Source organism: Mytilus edulis, unplaced genomic scaffold, assembly GCF_963676685.1.
Source record: "Mytilus edulis unplaced genomic scaffold, xbMytEdul2.2 SCAFFOLD_1503, whole genome shotgun sequence".
Classification (NCBI taxonomy): Eukaryota; Metazoa; Mollusca; class Bivalvia; order Mytilida; family Mytilidae; genus Mytilus; species Mytilus edulis.
In genome coordinates, this window is record NW_027267755.1 from 12625 (window position 1) to 24016 (window position 11392).

The following is an 11392-nucleotide window of genomic DNA, read 5'->3' on the forward strand; positions in this document are numbered from 1 at the left end:
TTTAGATAAAATTTGGCAATTCGATTCATTGCTTATCACTGATTTTTAAACATAATCAAATATTAATAGACTCAAACTAACCATAGCTTATTCAGAGTGCATTTAAATTATACATTTGTGTAGTACGTAGCAGATCGCCCGATAGTAAACGTTACCAAACAGAATGAAGATAATAAAATAAAATCTTTTATGTTTTTGTATGAAAACCATCAAGTTCAAAGGGAGGTAATAAAATTATGGAAGATCAGAGCAGTGTAAGTATTGTAATGATAGGGTAACACTTGGAAGATGGATAATATGCTTATTTAATTAAACCAATTTGTTTAGGTACATTGTACCGTTCAAAGTATGCACGCTGCGTTTATTTATTTGTTATCACATCAAGACGACAATGTGTTTGTTGCAGTACAAGAAGGCGAAGTATAGACAATTTTTCGTTGTCTACATATATCAACATGCTTAAAGTCATATGAAACCTCAAATTAAAAAAAAAAATATGCATATGTTTTTTATAGCTTAATGGATAGTTTTCATTATACAACTTATGTAAATATGCTTTTTTCTGAGGAAAATTCTTTAATTTGTCCTAGTTTAGAAGAAGTTTACTTATTTTTAATTGCTTGCTTCCAGGAAGCAATTCGCCGACATATTTTCCGTATGCTTAGTGACCTTAGCGTGACCCTCCTCGTAAAAATCCGGTGATCGCAATACACATTGATCTGTCATTAAAATAAACAATTATCTGATTGTACATATTAAACACGATCTCAATACCCATGCTTTTTGTTGATTGTTTACTATAAGGTGACAATCGGTAAACTTCGGATTTAAAACTCGGCATTTAATGAGCAGCCATATTTGTTAAATCATAACAGTCAGAGAGAAAACAAATCGACGATTATACGATATATTTGCGTAAAAAATGATAAAATCGTGCACAGAGGACTAAGTTTATGATATATACATGCATTGGTTCAAGAATTGGATAAACATTTTTTTCACCAGTCACTCGTTTCATATGACTTTAAGTTTGATTTTGTACTTTGTTTTATTGGAGTAATACCACATAGTTTACGGTCATTGTTGCGCGCTTGCTTGCTAATAGTTGTTCTTTAGTATAACAAACATTTAAGCAATCTTTCACATAATTTGATTTGTTGATCATATACCAGCTGATTGAAGTTTTTTAATGTTTACTCACAAATATTTGATGCATATTCAGGACAAGAACAAATAAACATAAAAATTATTGGATATGTTATGGAGAGGATGAAAGAAAGTTTGGAAGGAAATACAGACCACTCCTGGAAAGAAAGATGAGAATTAAAAGAAGAAAAAGGTTTGCCTTGCAACAGAAAATCACCGAATCCAACAATGAGTTGTTCAACGGTTCTTTAACATCCCGAGATAATGATAATAAGCTTCTTAACCGACGTGATGTCACTATGTTTATTATCGACTCCTAGGAGTCGAGATTAAGAATTGAACGATGGACAGCAAGTGCGTGAATTTTTCTTGCTACCTGATTGGAAGATATTACGAGACGTGAATAATCTAAGTTTATTGATTGGTTAGGACAATCCAAACCTAGTAAATGTCCTTCAATCCCATAGAGTATCGGATTTGTCCTCTCTATTTTAGCAATTAGATTTTGCCTGGTCATGCATATTCATGATATTGATACACAGATAACTTTTATCTATAAATAGTCGAATCTTCTGGAGTTTCGTAAACAACAATGTTAAACGATATATACTACTACATAACGTGTGACCTCACGTGTGTGGTAAAATTTGTTGATTGATGCACGTGGCTATTCTAGTAAATGAATTAATCTACAAAGCGAGAGCACTTCCCATTTTCATCAGTTAAGAGTCGACTAGCCCTTTTTGAAAGGCTAACGCTTGTAATTTATATACATTGAGCGCAGAGAAACATCCACCACTCCTAAGCATGGATATTTCTACCGGAGAAGTGAAGTATATGTCTACTCACTAATTAACTGAGTATATGTCTACCCACTAATTAACCTTTAGCTGAGTATATGTCTACCCACTAATTAACCTTTAGGGTAAAGTGAAGCTGAGTATATGTCTACCCACTAATTAACCTTTAGGGTAAAGTGAAGCTGAGTATATGTCTACCCAGTAATTAACCTTTAGATTAAAGTGAAGCTGAGTATATGTCTACCCACTAATTAACCTTTAGGGTAAAGTGAAGCTGAGTATATGTCTACCCACTAATTAACCTTTAGGGTAAAGTGAAGCTGAGTATATGTCTACCCACTAATTAACTGAGTATAAAATTAAAATTGAGAATGGAAATGGGGAATGTGTCAAAGAGACAACAACCCGACCAAATAAAAAACAACAGCAGAGGGTCACCAACAGGTCTTCTGGAATAGTCTTTATTCAGTTCACTGGACATGTACACTGGAATAGTCTTTATTCAGTTCACTGGACATGTACTCTGAATAGTCTTTATTCAGTTCACTGGACATGTACACTGGAATAGTCTTTATTCAGTTCACTGGACATGTACTCTGGAATAGTCTTTATTCAGTTCACTGGACATGTACTCTGGAATAGTCAGTATTCACCTCAGAAACTTACAAAACCTTTGAATAGACTTATTAAGAAGGGATATAATTACGATACTGTTGTCAAGTCATTAAAGATTGCATATTTTGGCGTTAATATTGAGTCACTGATAAGGTCTTTGCATCGGAACTAAACACATTTATTCTAAAAACAGTTGTTGGCATGACACGGGTAATGTTCTTCTCATATATGTTATGATGGTATGATACTAAACCACTAACGGGAAGGATTGTGCCTGATGTTCATATGATGAAATCATAATCTTTCAGTCAGTTTAGTTGAAGTCTGGAGCTGGCATGTCAGTTAACTGCTAGTAGTCTGTTGTTATTTATGTATTATTGTCATTTTGTTTATTTCCTTTGGTTACATCTTCTGACATCAGACTCGAATTTCTCTTGAACTGAATTTTAATGTGCGTATTGTTATGCGCTTACTTTACTACATTGGTTAGAGGTATAGGGGGAGGGTTGAGATCTCACAAACATGTTTAACCCGCCGCATTTTTGCGCCTGTCCCAAGTCAGGAGCCTCTGGCCTTTGTTAGTCTTGTATTATTTTAATTTTAGTTTCTTGTGTACAATTTGGAAACTAGTATGGCGTTCATTATCACTGGACTAGTATATATTTGTTTAGGGGCCAGCTGAAGGACGCCTCCGGGTGCGGGAATTTCTCGCTACATTGAAGACCTGTTGGTGACCCTCTGCTGTTGTTTTTTATTTGGGCGGGTTGTTGTCTCTTTGACACATTCTCCATTTCCATTCTCCATTTTAATTTTATTCAGTTCACTGGACATGTGCTCTGGAATAGTCTTTATTGAGTTCACTGGACATGTACTCTGGAATAGTCTTTATTCAGTTTACTGGACATGTACACTGGAATAGTCTTTATTCAGTTCACTGGACATGTACTCTGGAATAGTCTTTAGTCAGTTCACTGGACATGTACTCTGGAATAGTCTTTATTCAGTTCACTAGACATGTACACTGGAATAGTCTTTATTCGGTTCACTGGACATGTACTCTGGAATAGTCTTTATCCAGTTTGGTCTGCACTTCTTCTGTCTCTGGAATAGTCTTTATTCAGAGTGCTTTACACGTGTTACGTCTATTGAATTGTCTTTTTCCAGTTCGCTCTACATGTGTTCCATCTCGGATTAGTCTTTATCCAGTTCGCCAAACACGTTTTCCGTCTCTGGAATAGTCTTTATTCAGTTTTCTGGACACTTATCTGTCTCTTGAATAGTACTTATCTAGCTCGGTGACTGTACGCTTGTTTCGTTTCTGTAATAATCTTTATCCAGTTCGGTCTACACTTCTCCCATCTCTGTAATAGTCTTTATTCATTTCGCTTTACACTTGTTCCGTCTCTGAAATAGTCTTTCTCCAGATCGCCTTTCACGTGTTCCGTCTCGGAATAGTTTTTCTTCAGTTCACTCTACACATGTTCTGTATCTGGAATATTTTTATCCAGTTCGCTTTACACGTGTTGCGTGTCTGGAATAGTTTTTATCCAGTTAGCTCTACACACGTGACGTCTCTGGAATAGTTTATTCAGTTCGCTCGACATCATCGATAAACAGCCAAGATAACTCTGCAAGCAGTAGTTTTAACGTTATTGTGGATACAAATTATATTTTTCATATATCTGTGATAACAATACAGACCACGGACTGACAATCCCTCCACTGAGGTTTCTGATATATGGTAGGACTAGATTACGTCTTACTTATCCAATTGGGAATGTGGTCACTTTGAAAGCCTTGGAAAATTATTGACTACGTGACCTCAAGATGTTTATTATGTTGGTGTCATGCATGCTTCATATTTACACTGAATCTCTATTTGATAATAACTCTACTATTCTCAGAGAAATATCTTCTCCTTATAAAAATTAGACAGCAGTGTCAAGCACGTTTTACACATTTTTATAATTTGAAGTTTAATTTTCATGCTCAAAAACTGAAACGACAAGTATTAGAAATAAAAGTTATCCGATGCTTATCAAGCAACATGATACCTTATAAACTTAAAACAGTTATTTCGTATTAGAAAGTGTAACTATATAAATTTGCTTCTGAAAATATAGTTTAATACTGTCGTTGCTTAATAGTGTTTTATATCCAAAATGTCATTACCAAACAAAACAGTTTTAAACATTGTATCCATAATCTGTTTTTATCATATGTTTAGTAGTAAATACAGTAGTTTTGCATATGTGATAAATAGCCTGCTGTTTAATCCATATCGCGCAACTTTGATGCGCACCCTTTATCGCATACCCTTTATCACACCCCTACCCTTTATCGCATACCCTTTATCACACCCCTACTTTTTTTTTTTTTTTTTTACTTAAAGTCAGCTTTTGGTTTTTTTTTGTTTAAGAAAAATTTTCCTCAAAATAGGTAAATTTTTTGAACGACGTCATTGTTTGGTATGTGACGTCACGAACGTCGAGTTTTCATATTGTATGTGACGTCACGAACGTCAAGTTTTCATATTTTTTGGCACACTAAATGCAACTATGAAAAATACAAAACACACAAATTAATACAATAATAAACAAAATATTTTTAAAACACCAGCACGCAAATTGTAAGGTAACCCAGGTGCTTCGGATAAGTAATTGAGCAGTTCTTTTAAGACCTTTGAAACAAGACAAAAGTAGAACTGAAGGTAACCCAGTGCTATGGATCAGAAAACAGTTCATATAATATAATACTCTTCTGTTGAAATATATGATAAAGTGTATAATACATGGCAAAATCCGTATCACATGCCGTATCACCCTCGACCAATATCATCCCTCGGGCCTAAAGGCCCTTGGGCTGATATTGATGTCTCAGGATGATACGACATATGATACGGATTTTGCCATGTATTATTCTCTATTTATTAGATAGATTTTGTAACATTTTTAACTTGTCAAAAATATCACAGAGAGTTGTTGATATATTGTACACTAAATCATCGAAATATACATCAATACCGTTTATGTCAATAAGAGAAATATAAGATCATGAAATTTAACGATTGGAGAACCAAGAAAGGAAACACAATTAACCTTTCATTTTATTAATTAAAACCTAAAACATAAATGGCTCTTTCCTCAAGGAGTAATAAATAATGTATGCTCTTATTGTCGTTTTCATATTAGTAATTTAGCTTTACTTGAAAACTCCAATGCAGCTTAAGCCGGCATGACGCTGTCCATTGTAAAAATTTGAAGAGCTATCAATTTCTTTGCATCGATGACCCTCGTATATTTGTCTTGTATTTATAAATCTTAAATTGTCTAGGAATATTTCTCTATTTTGATGGAAACATGACACAAGACAATGTATCACAGTATCACAACCCTTTAATACAGGTAAAATATTATATTGGGAGATGGGTGTGTGTTTTATTATTTTTAGGGGAGGGGTGTTAAATTTAAAATAAAGGAAAATATATTATGTAATTGTCTAGCTGCACGGAAATCTATACTTTGAGAGTTAGTATGATTTTACAATTGTGGAAAAGTATAAACCTTAACTTTAGTAAAGAAATTGTATTGTCCGTTCGTAGGATAATGATAGTATGATAACCACAGAAATACTTTAGATGTTTTTTTGTTATTGAATAACAGTCTTCTGTCGGTGTTCAACGACGCTTGTGGTCTCTTAAGTTGTATTAAAATGTTTGATGAAAATGTAAAAGTAGAATTGAAAATAGTTCGAACTATGATTTTTGTTTGTCTCACTCACGGCAGTTATGTTTTCGTGTTCTTTTAAAAATCTTAAGTTATAAACGGGATACTCGTCTGATCTGAAATTTTGCCTACTGTATCATAACCCATTGGCTAAATTTTTGTTTTTGATTTGCATGACAATTGGTGCATTCATAGACGCTTTCCCAGTGCACACTTACGGTTTCATTTTATTTTTTATGGTTCATGCGAATCCCTCAATTTTTTAATTGGTTTGTATATTCAAAATAGATATATACAAAATTCGATATCGGTAAACTACCTTTGCCTCATAAGAATATTTGCAGTTAATTTTCACAGCTGCCTTACATGTAATTCGAAATTCGAGAACAAAATGTACAATAAATAAAGTTGTTAATCAGTCTTTTTATTACAGTTTCCACACATTATAAACTTAAATGTTGGAGGATTTATATTCACAACGAGACTGGCTACTATACGAAAATATCCAGACACTATGCTTGGAGCCATGTTCAGTGGACGATATCCTATCCAGAAGGATAAAGATGGCAATTATTTCATAGACCGCGATGGAACACATTTTCGTCATCTTCTTAATTTCCTTCGTGATAAACGCTGTTTACCACCCACTGACGTTGCACCGGAAGTTATGAAAGAAGCCATGTTTTTTGGGATCGGTCAGCTGGAAAAACGAATGAAACTTTACAAATGTTTGTTTGCCGATTTTGTTATCTGGGAATCAGTAAGAAGAAACATAGAAGACTATTATAAAATAAAGGAACACATGGTAGCAATAACATGTCAAGTCCATCTGGAAAAGGGGAAAATTCCGCCTGGATTAGTTCTGATGGAAATAGTTATCGAAGAAGACGTGACGTTTCAGGACTATGAACGCCAGTACAAGAGAACGGAACAGCGTAACCAATTAATTCATAAACACTTTGTAACAGTGCGCGCAAAAACCTACGATCACGCGTTAAATGTGCGCAGCTGTTTCCACCATGACTTATCTAAAGATGGATATAAGTTCGTTATAATCTCACTCCATCCGTCCTATCTAGATCCAGACACTGAACAATACACTCATCGTCCATTGATGATATTTAATGTTATGAACCTTTTATTCAAGTTTGAATGGTAGTTAATGTTTTATTTTAAATAGTTTTATTCTTAGTGTGTACATAATGTAGCATCAATTACACAGTTTTGTCATTTGTCACGTCTCTGTGTTTTTGTCGAAAGTTGAATAAATATGGATAAATCAAAATGTTACATAATTATGTTAATCTACATGTGTAAAAGTAGTAGGTTTTGAAACATTACCAACACCATACAGAAAACAATGTACTCTCTAAACATGGATTTATAACATAAATATAAGTACACGTCCGTATAAAAGATTTTTTTTTTAACCTAAATAAATAATAAGATTTCATTATTTACATATTTGAGAATTTAAAAAAAAATTAAGTTCTTGCTCCTGTGCTATTCTTGATTTTTCCCCAATATACATATCTATTATGTTCTCTTAAAAAATATATATCCTTATCATACAATAGATTAGTTGGGGTTGAAATTTTGTTTTGTTTTGTGGAAATTGTTGTATTCATTCATCTAATTGCACTTTGAAATCCCATGTGAAAGTTCAGAAATCATTAGGTTTCTAATGGCAATATTTACTTTATTTTGCATTTGATCTGGATTTGGGGTTTCGGCAGCGAAGACATGATCGATGTCTTAATATATTAACCCACATGTGTTATTGAATGAATGTTTGTGTTCCGCTCTTGTTTCTCTTTCCGTCTTTTGAGTTGTCTGCTCTCCATCGAGTGAAGATTGGATTGTATCTTGGTATTTTATTAATGGAATTTAAGTTAATAGACTTAAATTCAGTTATCGCCGGGGCCACTCACGGATTGTGTTTCATGTTTTAGATTTACCCAACATGAGTGACGTTTTATTCTGTGACGTCATTTAGTCCTTTTTAGAATTTCATCGCAGCAAGCAAGCTGTTTAAATTTCGTAAGCGGTAAACTTGAAAATTGAAAATTGAAATTGTAAAGTAGACTAGTGTTAGAATTTGTAAGGTTATAACCTGCCTCATGCTTCTAATGTTTATTAGAAGTAATCTTAGTAAGAATTCGTTTTATCGATCGTCATTTTTTAACCATATTTGATTTATTATTTCATCGCCACGTGGAGAACACATGCAAAGACTGAATGAGAAATTGGTCCCATGAATGTCGTTTTCATTTTTATAATTATTTATTTTTTACAAGTGTGAGTAATTAGATGCATCATTGTCCTAAGATTTGCTGATTATAATAATGTTAACACCATGCGTCATTGTATATTTCTACATAGAATTAGATGCGTATTCGTGTGTATAATTATCATGATATATTTATATCGTGACGACGAGTTTAATTTGTTTTTATTTTAGATGTTTTATATATTACTTTTTCCCCATATCTTATACTATTGAAATTGAGTATTGACAGATCGTCTAGTGCCTATGCCTATGGATAAGCCTAACTATTTTGCGCTGTAACAGATCATGCAGGTTAGTAACGTGTCTTTAATGATTATGTGTTGTGGGGCAGGTGTTATCTAATGAATTCCCGAAAACTTCCGAATTAAAAGTAATACATCGGGAATTGTGTATCTAGATCTTTCATAGCACATATACAGCAAATATTCCATGAAAGGATATGAACGTAAAAGGGACGTACTCTTTGGGGCGAAGGACCCAGGTTCGCAACCGGAAGTTCAACTTTCGAAACAAATAAACAAAAATCTTGGAAATCTTGAACAGAGACCATACCCGGAGTTAAGAAGCAGTAGCCAAAAGAAATCATTGCTAAATGTTAGCTTGCTGGTGGATTTAAGCAAACATTATCATCTGTATATATCCGGCTATAAATTTTGCGTGTACCTACACATTTGTGTACTAAAAACTGTCAAGAGTCGTTCATCACAGTGACATGTATACATTTTTTTAGTTGCTACTACTCTCTAGCCTAGACTAGGTCGATGTGGTATGAATAGTTCCGTTAAATCAAGAATTTAGCCATACAATGTATGTCAACAGGCCACAGCTTGAATTATTGTAATAACTCAATTATAATAAATATATACAAATATTACACTATGTTACTATCAACTGACTATGGATTTAAGTTTAATAAATATATAAATCTGTAATATACTAATTTTGAATTATTGTTTTTTTAAATTATTGTAACTATTATCGACACAACTACATGTATGAGTATACATAATTTTTTATCGTTATTGTTTCTTTGTACAGTCATTTGGTTTTGTTATGTCAATGCTACATGTATGTAGCATTGTGGAACTAATATTTACTTTTTGTTGAGTTGTAGCACAATGTTGGGAAGATCAGTTAGAGACCTTGCTCGGCCACAGAACACGGCCAAGGGTTGTAACAGTTGGACCAGAGACTTAGACAACAAGGACACACCAGTTTTTACAGATGGGTCACCAGACTGGACTGGATTCACGACTCATCACGCCACTAACTCAACTCCTTTGGTCACATACATTTGTACATTGGATCATCATCAGACGTTATTTATGCAAACCCCTAGAGCTCTGCATTAGTATGATCCAGTTGAGAATTTATCAGGTAATCGTCAGATTTACTAGTTAAAAGCAGTATTTACTTTTAAGTTAAACCCCTCATGTACAAAATGTACATGTGATTCCAACATATAACAAACATATTTATAAAGATTAAGACAACTTTTTCTAATCTTATGGGTTAGATTGAAAAGATTTGTGCAACGTTTATATCTCAGTTTCTAAACTTAAAATCCATAAAATATTGCTGAATGTGTTACTTTTACAAATTTATATGGCCATAACATGATGGGATGTCGCATCATGTGTTTGAAATAAAAAACATTCGTAAATATGAGGTTACAATTATATATAATTGTTATATAAATATATTACATGTGAAACTTTTAAATGTTGTTTGGTATATATTATCACATTTTGAATGGAGGACGCTACCGATTTATATAACATTATAATATTTATCTTGTTTAATAATCTGAATATTAAAAATCAGATATGCATGTACTGCATAAAGTACCACAATTTAAAGCACAAAATTTATAGAAGTCTATATTTATTGATGACACCATTTTAGGACAGACTGCAAATATTTCTGTTTGCCACAAACCCTACCAACCAGTCTTAGGTGTGAGGGAACTTTTCATTATTATTGATTATTTTTTTATATATATATATTAAGGGAAAAAAGGAGCCAAATGGTTTTATCTTGTAACCAACTTTTAAAATGAGACTTACAAGTTTTGTGTAATTTAAATTTGTCGTCGCAGTTAAACGGATATATACATGTATGTACATGTAATATTAGCAAATCTAGTACAAACTAAGTAATTATTTACAGCTTGTCTTGCAGTCTGCTCCACCGTTAAAAATCGTTAGTATTTAGGTGTCGACAATGTTCAGCTTTAATTTATATATATACTAGAATGTATTGTAATCTTCATCCTGGGAGATTCTAGGAGTTGCGCTTTTATGAGTATCGTACGCTGTATGTTTAGGTGTCAGTTTGTTATTTTAGGCTGGAAGCATTATGAGGAACTTTTCATTTGCATAAAATCATTGGCCCTACTGGTTGCTTGGCAACAGTTGATTCTAAATTCATGAAATTATGGTTGTTATTTATTAATGAAAATTATAGTACAGGTTGAATTTCAGTTAGCATGAACGCTGGGACTATTTGAAATGTTATGCTTTTAATTATCGACGGGTATCTAGATGTTGTTTCAAGCACTTGTTTGTGTTTACTTTGCATAATTCTAGGCCTTCTTGTGATATTCAAGTTCAAATCACCTAGTCCTTTAATGGAAATTTATATATAAGTGTTTTTTTGGGCAACCTGGTTCAAACCCAAGACGAGAGAGAGAAAGAGTGGTTGCTGTGGTTATACTAAATGTTTGTTTCTGCTTACATGTACATGGATTAAGACTCTAGTATAGGGTTCTCATAGTCATTCTTTTTAATTTCCGTTTGCCTGAGTTGATCCAGTTA

The 11392-nt window shown here is 33.3% G+C and overlaps 1 protein-coding gene across 1 annotated transcript; it reads left to right on the forward strand.

Annotated features, from left to right (window-relative positions):
• Positions 1-5920: 5920 nt before the first annotated feature.
• On the forward strand, positions 5921-7445 carry LOC139505970 (BTB/POZ domain-containing protein KCTD7-like). Its single transcript, XM_071295297.1, has 2 exons — positions 5921-5965; positions 6720-7445. Exons 1-2 carry the CDS (start codon positions 5921-5923, stop codon positions 7443-7445), a joined length of 771 nt encoding a protein of 256 aa, XP_071151398.1.
• Positions 7446-11392: the final 3947 nt, after the last annotated feature.